This window comes from Myzus persicae, unplaced genomic scaffold (genome assembly GCF_001856785.1).
Source record: "Myzus persicae strain clone G006 unplaced genomic scaffold, MPER_G0061.0, whole genome shotgun sequence".
NCBI classification, from domain to species: Eukaryota; Metazoa; Arthropoda; class Insecta; order Hemiptera; family Aphididae; genus Myzus; species Myzus persicae.
The window spans coordinates 265,255-282,551 of record NW_019102171.1 but is presented as its reverse complement, the minus strand read 5'-3'; the positions used below and the strand labels follow the sequence as shown (position 1 = coordinate 282,551).

At 29.2% G+C, this 17,297-nt stretch overlaps 1 protein-coding gene and 2 long non-coding RNA genes across 5 annotated transcripts; 1 reads left to right on the top strand and 2 right to left on the bottom strand.

Annotated features, from left to right (window-relative positions):
• The first annotated feature begins 473 nt into the window (after positions 1 to 473).
• LOC111031459 (copper-transporting ATPase 1) lies at positions 474 to 12,850 on the top strand. 3 transcript variants are annotated; one of them, XM_022311395.1, is made up of 22 exons: positions 474 to 535; positions 7,119 to 7,254; positions 7,491 to 7,712; positions 7,779 to 7,950; positions 8,016 to 8,309; positions 8,372 to 8,535; positions 8,757 to 8,986; positions 9,058 to 9,247; positions 9,317 to 9,556; positions 9,613 to 9,753; positions 9,820 to 9,928; positions 9,986 to 10,239; positions 10,301 to 10,498; positions 10,568 to 10,727; positions 10,794 to 10,962; positions 11,028 to 11,175; positions 11,252 to 11,372; positions 11,441 to 11,787; positions 11,895 to 12,044; positions 12,115 to 12,185; positions 12,257 to 12,406; positions 12,562 to 12,850. In XM_022311395.1, exons 1-22 carry the CDS (start codon positions 474 to 476, stop codon positions 12,680 to 12,682), a joined length of 3,849 nt encoding a protein of 1,282 aa, XP_022167087.1. In that variant the 3' UTR covers positions 12,683 to 12,850. The 3 variants fall into 3 exon arrangements, with proteins under 3 accessions (XP_022167087.1, XP_022167089.1, XP_022167088.1); XM_022311397.1 differs by lacking the exon at positions 474 to 535 and adding an exon at positions 5,848 to 6,000; XM_022311396.1 differs by lacking the exon at positions 474 to 535 and adding an exon at positions 6,810 to 7,004.
• LOC111031463 lies at positions 868 to 2,973 on the bottom strand. Its single transcript, XR_002604209.1, has 2 exons — positions 1,220 to 2,973; positions 868 to 1,125 (listed from the first exon to the last, which is right to left on the bottom strand). It is a non-coding gene; the product is annotated as an uncharacterized LOC111031463 (long non-coding RNA).
• Positions 12,851 to 12,906: 56 nt separating the features above from the next.
• LOC111031465 lies at positions 12,907 to 16,136 on the bottom strand. The gene is made up of 2 exons (XR_002604210.1): positions 15,904 to 16,136; positions 12,907 to 13,971 (listed from the first exon to the last, which is right to left on the bottom strand). It is a non-coding gene; the product is annotated as an uncharacterized LOC111031465 (long non-coding RNA).
• Positions 16,137 to 17,297: the final 1,161 nt, after the last annotated feature.

Sequence of the window (17,297 nt, the reverse complement as noted above, 5' to 3'; positions counted from 1 at the left end):
GCCGAGTTTTGTCGAATCTCGGCAAGTCGCCGTACCGCGGTCCTGTCTCTCCGTTATCATCTGCGAGTGCGGCGTTGACGACATTGTGGTTGGAATTTTGCAAATTTCTCATAATTACACCAGACAACCGACCCGTTCGAATCATTGACCCCCAGCTGTGGGTCTTGCGTTTTTAAAATTTTAATCATCTCACACAATTTGGACGCGCGGATATCTGCACTTTGATCTGGTCACCTATATTATTGGGTTATTCGATAATATATAAGTCCGCCTGTCGTTCACACTAGACAGTCCTGACCGACCGGGCGATGATCGGACGTAGAAGGCGATGCGAACAATGGATAAATTAATGATCTATTGACAGATTTAGCTTGCTGTTAAATCATCTGATACATTACTACGACAGTACTTGGTTTTTTTATTTCTCACTTTGTGAATATTGTACTTTAAGTGTTGACACTCAACTCGTAACTATGCCGTCCGAAGACATTTTTGAACTCTACAGTCCACTAAAACAAACCAATGAGAAAAAACCGTAAGTGATACGATTAAATGATTGTTTTGTACCTACCTAATCATTTATTTTATAGCATATAGGTAATAGGTAATGTTTATACTATAGAAACTTTGAAATAACTTAACTATTACCCATATGTTACAGTAAAAACCTTTCATTGATGCTTGAATAATTGAATAGTATTTTAATTTTTTTATTTAATTTAGAAATGCCATACAGCATTTGAACATAATATATAAACCAGCATAGCAATAAAAGAGTAAATACATTTTTAAGTAGTAGCTTAAATCTAACAAATGATTAACAGTTAAAAATAAATTGACAAAATATTTATTTCATTATCTATAGTATTTATAACATTTTATACATTTTTTTTCCAAACAGAGTACAGGTTACAGATTTTCCTATAGTTCTTCTGACAATCTTCTAGTTTGTATAGAACAACCAATTTTTAAGTTAACGTAAGCATTTAAAATATATAATTCATTCTAATTTTAATAATTTATTTTGATGAATTTGATTGGGAATGTGAAAATAAGTATCCAAAATGTTTTTATTTTAGTAAAATAAAATAAATCAGCATGAAATTAGTATTACTCTTGTCCCTCCTGAAAACAGAGATGGATTATAAGTTATAACTTATAGGAATCTGGTTTTCAGAAGGCTTAGATCCAACATTGTTAACAATAATTATACTCCTACCTGAGTTTAGTAGCGCAAAAACAGGTGTCTACGCAACACAATTTTGTCAGTCCTAGAAATGCATTAGCTATGTTAGCTATGTGATAATTTATAATATCTATGTTTACTCGTATATTTATATAATCTAAATACCACTTACTCTCTCACTATCTCACTGAATTCAGGTAAATATTTGTAGACTTATAACATTAACTATTCAATATATTATAATTTTATAGACTTGAAAGAACCAATAATCATACAAATATTTTGGTATAGATTAAATCTTATCTAACTGGTTAATAATAACATCTTACATACTCAGTATGTTGAATATGTTTAAAGGTACATATAATTATGGTTAAAAAATACCACTGCTTATCATATTTTTAAATTTCTAAATTTTATCTTAGAAAATTATTATTTTGACTACGTTTCCCAACCAAATTGCGTTCAAATTGCTCATTTTCCTTTGACATATCGACTTTGCACAATCACAATTGTTAACGGTCGGCACTCCACAACTCCACACTAAATGGCACAAAGTGGGGGGAATAGGGCCTCTTAACAGTCGCTGCTGTCATTCTGCATGCTCGAAACTGGTTAATTACAAAGATAGATAGATATTAACTAAGAAAAATACAAGACTTATAAGACTAATATTAAAGATATAATTAGGTAATTGCCAATCACATTTTTGAATTAAGACTTAAGTTGAGATAAGATTAAAGTTAAGTAAAATCAAGTATATTATGGGTTGAGTACCATTATAAGGTACCTACTAAAAATGGAAGGCAAATTGGTTTTTAATTTTGATATAGCACTTAACGTATTGTTATTTCAACGGAGATAGAATAAGGAGTAATGATCTACCCTTACGAGTAAAACTGTATGATATAACCATAGACTAAGTTTTTAATAAGTCACTGTAAGCCCTGATCATCATAAATATAAATTTAAAACGTTAAAGTAAAATGATTATACTATAGACAAAATAGTGGGTGAAAGAAGTAATTTATTTTTATTGTTATCTAATAAAGTATTAAAAAGTTAGTTATAGACAATTCCTGATTGATTTTATTGAGTAAAATGCTCTTTATTATAAAAAAAAATTACAACAAAAAGTTTTTTTTTTTAGTTTGGTAATTGAATGTACTTGCCAAAATAGTGCTAAAAAGTTGTACGTTATAAGTTAAGTTTTATCAAAAAATTGAATTGAATTTTAAAATATTAATAAATATTAATATATGTAGTCCTTGTTCTTGGTGAGTCTAATAAAAAAAAAACAGATTTATGATATATTTATTATCTTAGGAGATATCGCAATGGGTAAATCCTTGTGGGACACTCTGTATATTTATTTACCCGGATTTAGGGTGGTGAGGGCCCAAGGGCACATATAAGGATTTTTTGTTGACTACATACTTTAAAACCAACAAAACTTACTGCAAAAGGCCAAAAAGTACTTATGTTGTGGAGGCCTCTTATTGATTGAATCTTGTGGACCCCTTCGTGGGCCCCTTCTAAAGCTGGTCCTGATTATTAGGTATAGGTTTATTGGGTACTAGCATTAAGTTATAGCTTTATGTATAAACATAGGCATTTGGTGACTGCAAATGTAAATAGTTTAAAATATAACTTCACAACTGGGCTCTAAGACTAGGCGGGGTGATTACTAATTAGCATTATCTGTCTAAGAATGTGTGCCCTATGTATAACTGTATTATTATGTATATTACATAATAATAATTAATATTATAAATATGTATATTATATAATATACATTATTCATTATTATGTATATTACATACAACAAATTAATATTATGAACTGTTATGTAATGCTTATAATTTGTAGTTAATTATAATTTAATTTATCAATTATGTGTATACCAAATTAACATACTACATTTATATAAATAGAATAACAAAAATTTTCTCATAGATACCACTTTACAGCAATTTTAGATGGATATAGGGGTAATCATTAATCAGAGTTCAACAGCCCCTATAAACAACTCCTGATTGCCACTTAATTTTTATCTGACCATTGACACAAATAAAAATTAAACTTTAATTAAATAATTAATTAACAATAGGTTCCTATATATATTACATAATAACTGAACTATATTGCACAAAGTATGTCTACCTATCAAGAATAAATATTTATAATATATCTATTTGATTTTGGTCAAAAAATAAAATATCTGTTTTAATAATTATATTAGGGAGTTTTATAGTTTTTGAATTGATGAATGTATTGATTTTACAATGATGTGTTTTTAGTTTGTGTCTGAGTACATAATAATAGTAGTCAAAAAAATGATTTGAATTTTAAAGACAGTATCTTTGTTGGTGGGAAAGTAAATCTAGTTGTTACATTAGAGTGATAAAAATTGAAAATATCCAGTAATTTCCACAAATGTTGGCAAAACCAAAAAAAAAACAAGGAAACTTGGAGATTCTTACGCAACATCAATTTTTGACAAATTTGGTTTTGTTTCTTGGTGTAACTTTAAAAACAATAAAAAAATTGTACATGAAATTTTTACAAAATGTTTAGATTAGAATTTTCTAAGCACCATACAATTTTTCAAAATAATCCTTCTCATTTTGAGCTATTTATAGACATTTTACATTTTTTTATTTTATTTTTCTATAGTAAAAATGTATTTTTGTATCAAAAAGCTTGAAAATGTAACATAAGGTTCCTCATAAATTGTTTTAAAGTCAGTTGAAAAGTATTAAAGATACATAGACTTTTTTTTATGAGCATTTAGAATTAAAACTGACAAATGATAATTAATCAAAATCTTATTTATCTAGTTAAACATTTAAAAAGGTTTCTCATAAGTAGTTTATGCTATAACCAAAAAATCTGAATATATATATAAGTACACAGTTTTTTTATATTGATTTGATGTTCAAACAAAGAATAACAATTTTAGTTATTTTGTTATACTTAATTTTAAAAAAACTCTTCTTGGGCACTTGAAACTTTTTAAATATATTATTAAATTGTATACACACAACAATGTTTTCAAATTCATTTTTTTTTGGAAAAGAATAATTCAACCTACTGTCTCATTCATGTCTTACACTTTAACAGTAAAATAAATTACTCTAATACCAATAATAATGGCCGATTTTCGCTCAGTATCGTTTTTCGTATGCATTGATTTTACATCTTTGAATTAAAATTTAACACATCCATTATAGTTATCCTTCTAGATATCTACTGTGTATACTTGTGGTATCTACTTTTTTAAACTTTTTATACTACTATATACGGCGGTATCATGTTTGAATTTGAATTATTTCCACCAATTTTACTAATCCATATTATTATATTATTGTATTATGTATAATATACAACTATTTCCCAGAGAAATCAATCCATTGTGTAAAATAAGTAATTTATATTACCTAATATTCAATTCTACCAATTACAACATTTTAATACCTACATATTTAATAAATAATAAATTGTGTAGGTATACTAAACAAATAAAATCCCTCAATTTGTTACTTTACCTACTAGTTTTTTAAATACTTTTGCAACTACCAACAAAAAGGATTTCAAGTTCCCCTTAATTAGATAGTAATTAATTAAAATGTTATGATACTCTGTGAAGAATTGTGTGTTAGCATTATTACAAATATTACTTATTAGTAAACTAAACAAAACTGATAATTCAAATTTAAAATATTCTCGCTGTATAAAATGTCGACAATAACCAAATAAAACTAATGTTTTGGAGTATTTTCTTAGAATATAAACTATCAATTCATTTTTCAGAGATCAGAGAGTGCTAATAAAATTATGAATTTTCCAATCACTTGTATGTGTATGTGTATGTATATTGTTTATTTGAATGTGTGTATAATTCATATAAAATTGGATAATATTGCATACCTATTACATATTTTTTATACCATTTATAAATTTAAGAACTGCTTTATAATTTACATGTGTTATATATGCAGATAGTAGATGAAGTACTTACTAGATAGTAAGAACTTGGTACCTATTCTAATGATTCTAATAACATTTGACAATTTTTCAAACTAGTGATTGTTAAATATATTCAATTAATCTTTCTGTTTTGAGTACCAATTATTAAAAGGTATACCTAGTTTTAATCTTTAGTCTAAACAGTGCAAAGTTGTATCATTCAAGTATCTCATATTGTGAGTGAAATACCTACTAAATATTCATTAGACATTAGATTACATTGGTAGGTTGATAAGTTATGAAAAGTACCTGTTGTACCTACTCATTACTTGCAATAGGTAATTACATTTACCAATATAATGTTTTTATCACCAAAAATGAAGTCTTGATTAACCTATTGTAAATTTAACAGAGAGGGGATTTGGTATGTGTAAGAATTTTAGTACCTACAACTGGTGAAAGTGGTTTATTCTAGTTTTTGCTCTTGCCACTTTCCAAGGTCTGTGTTATACATTGAATTAAAATGTAACAATTCATACACCATTTCTTCTTATCTCTATTAATTTATACATATTTCTGAGCAAATACGTATGAAATTGTTTTTATTTGTATTGAAAAGTATTATTTCAAATTCACTAAAACTAATAATTAATAATTACCTATATTGATATAAGATTAAGTTTAACATTTTATTGATAATCATTATTTTTATATCAAAATTTTTTCTTCTAGTTTTGTTATAATTTTAGTTGTTGTATCGAATAAAATGGTTCTATTGTTTACTTAACTTTGGTTTACACTAAGTTCCCTATAGTGTAATAACTTGCTTAAAATTAACTCACCTCGTAAGTATTTTTATGTCTAAACTATAATAAACATCATTAACTTCTCAATTGTATAAAATAAATCATAATATTTTTATTTTATTATTTATACAAAATTATACAAATCTCATAAATACCTGTGTATTATATTGTTGTTATCTATACTAAACATACATCGAAACAATTGTATTTATTTAACTTTATATTAATCATTTGCAATGTAGATACTTTAAATGAATCGTCTCAATTAAATTAGACTGTATTTCATATTAATTAAAAAATTGTGTGTTTACAGATTAAAAGACCTTTGATTCTATTAAATATTCTTGTATTATAAATATGGTTCTATGTATCATACAATTTGTTGAATCTAAAAATAATCCTTATATTACCTATATAACTTAAATCATCTAACCTACCTCGTTAATCACTGCAATCAATGTATCATATTATTATCCTAATTATTATTTTATTTATATAATTTTTGAACTTAGTCTCGATCAATTAGTGTTTAATAGATATTTTTTATATTATAAATATGTATACAATTATCACACTTTATACGTCATATATTTTATAATATTTATAAAACGAGCAACTGTTAGTACAGTTGTTCTTATTTGATTTTTTTTTTTTTTCAAAACTATTATATGGTATGGCCCTTTAATTTTAATTACCTACATATCCCCAATAATAATTGATTATTGTGCTATGACATTTTGTGTATGAAATACCAAACAGTTATAGATTAAAATAATTTATACTGTTTTAAATATTAATTGTGTTAAATGTTTTTATTATAATGTTTCAAAATGAGTTTTATCTTTTTCTGGTCACTTAGGTTATCTCTTATTATTATTTCATAGTCCAAGTTTTGCCTCATTGATACATTTTCTATCAATATGAACAGTAATACTGATGCGTAATCCAACTCTCGATTTAGTTTACCTACTTAATGTTTAATTCATAGTATTCATAAATAATAAAATGGCATACTTTTTATTGATTAATGATGATGATGTCTGGTAAGATAGTTTTAGAATTTGTATCTACAATTATGTCAAAAAAAAAGTTTATTAAGTACAAATATTGATAAATTTAAATTGTATATATTACATTTGTTATTGATTTTATTATAGCTTACCGCCCAATAACATATCTGACGAATTAATCGACTCGGAGACAGTTGAAACACATAAAACTATAATATTAACTGTTGTTTCACGAGCCGCTGAAGCAGCCAGTGTAATACTTGACCAAACTGGTATAATCCAGGTGATTAAAAATCATTTCTAAAACCAATGATGTTAAAACATTATATATTTATATTTTATTAAGAGTTTTCTGATACATCTATGTGTGGAGGTAGAAATTGTCCATGATTTATAATATCAGATTTCAAACCTTGCACATGAGTTTATCTGAAAAATCTAGAATACTATACTATTAAATATTAATTAAAAAACATATTAACACCCTATATTCTTATAATTTGATTAAATTGCTTTTAGGTTGTAACAATTGGCCAAAACTATTTGCGCGTTCTTTATGACGTGAATCAAACTAGTTACGCAATATTTGTTGAAGTATTAAAAAAAATGGGCTATCTTGTGTCTTTTGAGCCAGAAAACCAAACTGAGGTCACCATACAAATAGAAGGCATGAAATGTAATTCATGTGTAAAAAAAATTGAAGGCTGTGTTCGAGAAAAAAATGGTGTTTTTAGCATTCAAGTAATATTTATAAATTTGTGTTGCCATTGTCAATTCTTTATAACTGTGGATTTATTGACATGATAGGTGAATCTTGAACAAAAATGCGCTAATGTTGTATACGATTCAAATGCTATATCGGTTTTTGAACTTCAATCAATAATTGCAGAATTGGGTTTCACAGTACCAATTCACCAAACTACAACTGTGATAAAAGTTGATGGAATGTCTTGCAAGAATTGCGTGCGAAACATTGAAAGTAATTTATTAATTTACAGTTATATTTCAAAATGTTCAACTTACCTTGAATGAATGATTTATTAGGTAAAATTGGAGCTTTGAATGGAGTTGTATCGGTGTCTGTTAGCTTGGAACAAAAAGAAGCAACTATTGTCCATCGCCCCGGGGACATAAGTGATTCACAATTAGCATCAGCCATATCAAATTTGTCTACAAAATTTAAAGTCTCTTTAAATGATCAAAAAATTGAAGCACCCAACAATGTGTTTAGTATGTTTGTTCCTGACGATGAATATAGTAAAACATATCTGAACATCAAAGGCATGACGTGTGCATCTTGTGTTATTGCTATTGAAAAGCACTGCCTTAAAATTAAAGGTATTATTTAATAGTGAAATTTATAAATTTTTTTGTTTTGTCATTTAACTTTTTTTCTGTAGGTGTTAAGAGTGTATTAGTTGCACTAATGGCTGCAAAAGCTGAAGTACAATATGACTCTGCATTAGTACAACCAGAAGATGTGGCTAATTCCGTTACTGATTTAGGCTTTCCTTGTAATGTTTTAGCCGACACAAATTCACGTATTACTCAAACTGAATTTAGAGTAAATATTTGTTTATTTTTACTTATCAATTATAAATTATTATTTCTTAAAAATAATTTCATTGTAAAATATTTTATTATTTGAATGTATATTTTATTGATAATTTAAGATCAAATTTAGGTCTTCCTCATAATTTCTTCATAATGTATGAACATTCATATTTCTTAATAATTTGTTTCATTTTATTAAGATAATTTATGATAGTATATGTATTTTATTAGATTGGTGGTATGACATGTTCATCTTGTGTAAACAAAATTGAATCAAATTTAATGAAACTCAAAGGAGTACAAACAGCCATAGTCGCACTCACAACTCAAAAAGGGGTAATTACTTACGATTGTGATCTAATTAGTCCACGAGATATTGCTGATCATATTGTTAGCCTAGGATTTACTGCTGACCTGGTGAACAATAAAGATAGGGGAGATCGCAGTTATTTGAATCATAGGTATATTTTTTATTCAATTAATTTAGACTAATATTTTATTTATGAAATTTAATATTTTCATATTGTTTTAGTGAAGAAATAAAAAAATGGCGTAATTCATTTTTTGTGTCATTACTGTTTGGTGGTCCATGCATGATTGCTATGACCTATTTCATGATGGGTATGACATTTAACTTCATTGATCATTCTTCTATGTGCTGTGTGATTCCTGGGCTTTCGCTTGAAAATTTAATTATGTTTCTTTTATCTACTCCAGTTCAGGTATTTAATAAAATAAATATGCATATAATAATGATGAATTATTAATTTTGTAGTAAAATGTAAATACAGTTTATTGGAGGTTGGCATTTTCATGTACAAGCTTGGAAAGCCATACGCCATTATACCACCAACATGGATGTTCTTGTATCAGTAGCCACTACCATTTCTTATGTATACTCAGTAATTGTTGTACTCATTGCAATCACTGAAACGCCAGCTAAACATACTAGTCCAATGACTTTCTTTGATACACCGCCTATGTTATTTGTGTTTATATCCCTTGGTCGATGGATGGAGCATATTGCTAAGGTAATAATTGATTATTGAATATAAAAAATTTAAGTTATAATCTTACATAATTTTAGGGAAAAACATCTGAAGCCCTTTCTAAATTGTTGTCCTTAAAAGCTACAGATGCTCTGTTGGTGACTATTACTGATGACTTTAAAATATTAACTGAAAAAGAAATTAATGTTGACCTAGTTAAACGAGGAGATATCCTTAAGGTATTATATATTTTTAAAAAAATAGTTCAATCTTATGTATTATATCTTTATTTATTATTCAATTAGGTATTACCTAGTACAAAAGTTCCAGTTGATGGAAAAGTTATTCATGGGCGATCAGCATGTGATGAATCTTTGATTACTGGAGAGTCTATGCCAGTGAACAAAAAGCCAAGTAAATAAAAATAAATAATTTTATTAAAAGATACTCAGAAAAATGTATATTTCATAGGTAGCTTAATAATAGGAGGTTCATTAAATCAGACAGCTCCTCTACTAATGGTTGCTACATATACAGGAGAAGCAACTATGTTAGCTCAAATTGTACGACTAGTTGAGCAAGCTCAAACGTCTAAAGCTCCAATTCAACAATTTGCTGATCGTATTGCTGGTTATTTTGTTCCAGCCGTAGTAGCAATATCTACTATCACACTTATATCGTGGCTTTTCATTGGTCGCTATTATATTAAATATCTACCTATTTCAGTAAAGTGAAATACTTTGTTTTGATTTTAAGCATCGAATATTAATTCTTATTTGTGTGAAGGATGATGAAAAATATGGTCCAGATGGATGGGAAAATGCTATTCAATACTCATTTAGATGTGCATTGAGTGTTCTGGCCATTGCTTGTCCGTGTGCACTTGGTTTGGCCACTCCAACAGCTGTTATGGTTGGAACTGGTATTGGGGCTCTTAATGGTATACTAATAAAAGGTGCCGACGCATTAGAAAATGCTCATAAAGTAAGACTCAACGTTTTAAAGCTATGTATAAAATTGTATTTTCTATACGATCAATTATTATTCCTCTAGGTCAAATATGTTGTGTTTGATAAAACTGGTACTATAACATACGGAAAGCCCACTGTATCAAGGATTTGTCTATTTGTAGACGACATGATCTGTTCTCTCAGTCTGTTATTATCTGTAGTTGCTAACGCTGAAGTTAGTAGTGAACATCCTTTAGCTTCCGGTAATTATTATAACATATTATTCTTTATTTTTTTACAAAAAAAATGTTTGTTCAACTCTTCTTTAGCGTTGGTGAAATTTATAAAAGAAATGTTTAAATGTGAGATATCTGGAAAATGTGAACGTTTTCAATCTGTTGCTGGATGTGGTATTAAATGTGTAGTGTCTCATATTGATGATTTATTCAAAAATGGAACCAAATCAGATTTTATTATGAATTACCAAAACCACATAAGGTTGTAATTCCACAGTGTTAATTCAAGTATTTTTTTGTTAATCCTATATGTATTATAATTTATAGAAGTGGAACGAATGAATCATCATTTGAATTTAACAACGTAATTGTTGAACTGGTTTTAGGCAAACCGCCTACTCAAGTTCAATCAATGCAATTACATAAATTGTTAGATATTAATGAAGAGAAAAAACCAAATGAAACCAAATATGAAGTAAAAAAAATCATAGAAATATATTAAAATTTGTCCAAGTAATAAATACAAATAAACCAACATATTTTAATTTCAGGTATTAATTGGAAATCGTGAATGGATGTTTAGAAATGGCATTAATTTATCAAAAGAAGTTAATTTTAAAATGATCGGTGAAGAAACCCTAGGCCATACAGCAATCTTGTGTGCTATTAATGGTACTATTTATTATGACTTATTTAATATATAAATGAAAACTTGATACTAATTATAATAATTTCATTAGGTTTGTTGGTAGCAGCAATCAGCGTTTCAGATATGGTTAAACCTGAAGCTCATCTAGCTGTTTATACGTTGATGAAGCGTGGCTACCAAGTGATGTTATTGACTGGAGACAATAGGAAAACAGCCAGCGCAGTAGCAAAACAAGTAGGAATACAAAAGGTGTTTGCTGAAGTATTGCCATCACATAAAGTAGCCAAGATCAGAGCTTTACAGGAGAAAGGTATACGAGTAGCAATGGTTGGTGATGGAGTTAATGACTCTCCAGCTCTAGCACAAGCAAATGTTGGTATTGCTATTTCTTCAGGCACAGATGTGGCTGTTGAAGCAGCAGATGTAGTCCTAATGAGAGTAAGTGTATAATGAATATAATGTTATTATTTTACTAGTTATATGATTATTATGATGATATATTATATGATATTATATTTTATGTTAACATGATTAATATTTCACAGAATGATCTTCTGGACGTTGTCAGTTGTTTTGACTTGTCCAATAAAACGGTCCGAAGAATTCGACTTAATTTTTTATTTGCTAGTATGTATAATTTAATTGGTATACCGATTGCTGCGGGTGTGTTTAGTCCCTTAGGCCTCACATTACAAGTAATTTAATAACATTTATAATGTACTTCAAAAACGTACACGCTTAACTTAATCTGTGTTACCATTACAGCCATGGATGGCAGCAGCTGCAATGGCATTAAGTTCAGTGTCTGTTGTTGGATCTTCACTTTTACTTAAGATGTTTGTATTTAAGATTTTTATAATATAATTTTCATCAGATAAATTATTACACTAATTTAAATTATTTTTAGCTATAAAAAACCTACTTCAGCCACTTTAACTACCCCAGAATATTTGTCAAGATCTCAAACTGAACTTGATACAATTTCCTTGCATAGAGGATTAGACGATATCGAACCATCAATTATGATAAGAGCGTCAACGTCTTCGACAATATCTAAGTATGAATCGTATAACTCAATACATGGCATTATATGTATAATAAATGATTCTTTCATCACTTCTAGAGTTTAATTAAATATATATTTTATTATACCTACTTCTTATTTATATAATTATATAAAATAAAATGTTAAAATAAAGGTATTTTTTTTAGGTTATTGATGGGAAAGACAACTGTTTCTGAAGCTGAAAATCAATTGTTGAACTCCTACGAAGACATGGAGGACCATGATATAGGAAATTATGTTGAAAGAACGAAGAGCATAAATGCTTGAGACTATAACCAATCGTATTTGACACATGTATTGTGTTAAATGCATTTAAACATGACCAATAACATTTTGTGAATAAGTTAAGTCTTCCTTTTTCTTACATAGTTATACAATTTTTAGTTTATTTTTATTAATTTTTTTAATAATCTTGTTTTTGTATACATTTTTTTAAAAAAATATCAGTAAATTCTATACAATATTGTATTATATATTATATTTTTGTTACATTTTTTTTTTTTCATAATTATATAATTATAATTTTTATTTTGTAAAACATTCAACTTTATACTCCTACCATTTACCATGTTATACGATTTTTTTTATGCTTACAAGACTTAAATAGGTATTGTAATACTTATTCTTAATATTATGTTATTTATTATTCAAATTAATGGTTACCATTGTTTTGTACAACTGTATTTCTATGTTAAAATGAGTAAATATATCTTTAAAAAAATACATGCAAGAAAAGATTAACTCATTTTAAATTATAAATTATATCTCATTATATTTTTGATAACATGATACAGAAATATAATTATAATTAATATATTCATGTACTTTCCTGTCCTCCTGTTCACAATGTAGAAGAAAAATAAACAATAAAAGCTGTCGTTCACTCACTTTTCAGTGGTATACTTTCCATTTTAGATCAAACGAGCTATTAAGGCTGAAATCCATGAGTACTCATATGGATTCTTATACTGAATTTATTAGAAAATGTTTTAAAGCATATTATGCATTTTGAAGGCTTAAGGCTGAAGATGAAGAACCTCTATAATTACAGCTTGTGCGTGCATAAGGGTTTTCACCAGTATGAGTTTTATTGTGAATTTTTAAGGCTGAAAATGAAGAACCTCTATATAATCATATGTTTTGCATGAATAATGCTTTTCCCTGTTATGAGATCTATTATGTAATGCTGACGATGTAGTAAATCTATAATCAAATATTTTACATGCATAAGGTTTTTCCCCGGATGAGCTCTCATTATGGGCATGTTCAAAGTAGAATTTTGTCTAAATGATACATCAAAAACATAACATTTGTAAGACTTTTCACTGGTGTGAATTCTGTAATGTATTTTTAACATGAAAATGAATGCAGATCTATAATTGCATACATGGTATGCACAAGGCTTTAAATTAAAGTTAAATTTTTTGTCTGATATCTTTTAAGTAGTTGTTTCTAAATCATGCCTTTCGATAGAACCAGTTCCCACAAATTAGCAGTTGTTGATTTCTTTTTCAATATAAGTATTTTCAACGATTGTAATTATTTTCTCAAGAGGTCTGAAAAATACAATAATTTCAATAGTTATAATTTAAATTAAAAGTCAGTAATTATAAATAAATATAGATATTCATTAAATTAATAAATAATGCAAATTTAAGGATTGTTTAAATACCATTGTAAAATAATATAAAACACACACAATCCTTACAAGTTTAGGTTCTTAATTGTCGGGCAAATAAGAAAAACTATTATGAGAGATCTTCTATAATAAAATATGTTTAAATGTAAACAATGAAAAGAAACATTTTTATCAATTTCTTATTGAAAAATAATTTGCAAATTGACATAAAATGTCAAAATTTGGCTTCGCTTAAAAATGTCCATTTTTCCTAAATATTCTTTTTGTTTTTTCCTACGCTTTTGAAAACTACTGAGAATTTTCGATTTCTAGTACTCGTGGACGAAGACATGAAGTGAAACTTCTTTACAAAAAGTATGAAAAAAAGGTTCATCACGGTCAAATATTAAGTTTGTAATGTCAAAATTCAAATTTAAATTTTTAGTTGAAATTAGTGAACTAATATTATTATTATTATTATAATACAACGGTAAGATGATAAGACAAATTGATTATTACTATTACCATAGAAATTTTAGGGGAAAAATGGACGACCGGATTTTGCCCACAGACCTTTTATAATTACTTCTAGAGTAATGAGAATGACTAATGAGTGTATGAAGTGTATGGAAAGCACAAATCTATAACTATTAACTACAGCACGACGTCATATCCGTCATTCCGGTCACAAATTTTCTCGGCAGTTTGGGAGTATAAATGTCTCGTGCAGGCGCTCCACCATTCACCCGAAGGCCGGTTTTCATATTTCGAATACATTTTTTTTTATGTAAAATATTAAAAATGTCCACACATATCTGTTGTTTCTGATTCTATTATTTTTTTTTTAAATTAAAAATAGCTATACTCTATTACACTAGAGCAGGGGTATTCAAACTGTGCGTCGCGGCTCCCAGGGGCGTCGCGGGAGTTGTCGAAAAGAGCCGCATAGTATAATTGAAAACCAATAAATATTTTTACGAAAAACGTTTACTATTATCATTGAGACATTGAGGCACACCGGTTGGGAAACGTTGAATTGTCTACAACAATCATTCGCTCAATATAACTTTAATTTTTTTTATATATGTAATATGGTAAATAAATAATAAATATAAATTACATTCATATAAACATTGATTTTTTTGTAATTTATAAATTGGGAGCCTTCAACATTTTGTGAAGACTTAAAGGAGCCGTGGGATGAAAAAATTTGAATGCCTCTACACTAGAGAATAATCAGTCCGCCGATCAATTATCGTCAGTGTTGCGCATCTCCCACCAACTTCCCGGTGATCACTTGGTTCTCTGCGCGCCAATTGAATCATTCGTGATGAGCGAAAAGCGATTATTCTCTCGTGGAATAGACTATCACTATAGTAGCTATTATACAAGTAAAAATTATTTTGAAGTGATTATTCTGTTCAATTATGTACAATTGAAAATAGTTTCAATTAAGGATGTTTTATGATTTTATATTTTAACAACTAAATTAATATTATGTTGCACGGTTATATCAGTTTACACTTCTTCACACAATTTTGTTCTAGTCGCGTTCTCTGCATCACATATAAAATACATTCTAGATTGTAAATAAAATTAATAATATTTTAGTTAATGCATTTGCAATTATCATGACTTTTTGTTTGGGTATTTGGTTGTACTTTGGCAGTTGGGTCAGTAGGTTAGTAGCTTATTTGAGATTTTATTAATAGTTAAGATTCGTATCTTATACCTATTGTATGTAGATATAACTAGTTCCATTTTTGTACATGTATGTATCAATTAATAAATTAACATATACATATCATACTATAAGCATGCATTTTATTTAAATAAATCAATTTGTAGGTACGATAAACAGGTTACATACCGTGTAATATTATTACGATTTAAGGCACATGATTCCAAAGCATGGTTTATTTTAGTTGGTAATCCATGCAATATAACATTAAATATATTATTTTGGCATGCAGATTATTGACATTTGAACAACAATCAAAAAACTTAAATAAAATTGAAATGTAAAACTCCATTATACCACTGTCGGATTATACCATATATTATAACCATAAAGGTCGGCCTTCGTACAAATGGTGGCGTACTCTGGTGATAAATCCTGAACTACCATACTGCAGTGATTTTTTGCGTCAATATCGTACATTGAAAGATACGGGAGCGGTGTCACCATGTCTTAGTTATCTTCTCTACATCATGTCTACAAATATAGGTGTCCGTGGGCCTTGTGGTAGGTCGCCAACGTCAAGTCCAACCACGACCGTCCAACGATCAGTTCGGGGGTCCTAACAGCGTCAGGCACCACGATCAATAGACTCTTCCTCGGGTTAACCCCACCAAACACAGCATCCGCCTCTATACTTTCTCAAGGGAGTTCACCGAAGGCACAGTGGTACTTCCGAATCCCGTAAAGTGGACGAGCGGAGCGCCTTACGTACAAGCCACACGGTATGGCGACGCCCCCATTAATGAGTGAATGATGACTACCTGTATCCAGCAGTACGTCCACCTCATTACCGTTCACGCGGCCTACCTTCTTGTAGGGATGACTAGTGGACAGTGGTCTTATTTCAGCGACGTTCGACTGGTAAATTTCCGGACAGTTGGTTTGAATGTGCCCTTCGATTCCACACCCAAAGTACACGGGTTTGTGACTCGCTTTATAGTGACAATCACGGGACAAATGTCCTACTTTTTTTGCAGACCCAATATAGCTGGAGAGAGACGCGTCCTCCTCGGTTGCACTCGACACCGCGGCAGTCTTATCAAACATTTTTCATTCACATTTTTCTTCAGTCTTTTCCCCCGGGTAGGCGTTCCTTTTGCGGTTTGCGGAGAAAAAACCTAGGCGTAACCGCCGGCGCATACAACGCACACATGTGCTCCTAGTTCGACAAATCACTCAGCAACTCCTCGTCAGCGTGAGTCCGCCCGACAGCGTACAGAGCCATTTCTCAGGATCTCAGTCTTCACAGGACGTAATCATTTTCCACCTCGAACAAGTGTCCTACACCTTTACACGTGCGTAGTTTGGGCTGTACCTACATACGAGATGAGGGTCTCGTTAGGCCGTACACGCTTTGAGCACGAAAACAAGTCTGAACTTCTGTTCAAACATGCGTCAGTCGGAAAACTGAAGCGCCGTGAACCAATCTTTAGCCGGACCGGTTAGATGTATTCGTACGTACTAGATCATGTACTCGAACGGCCCACAGTTTACTGGAGTTATGCCTCGAATTTCGTCTAACT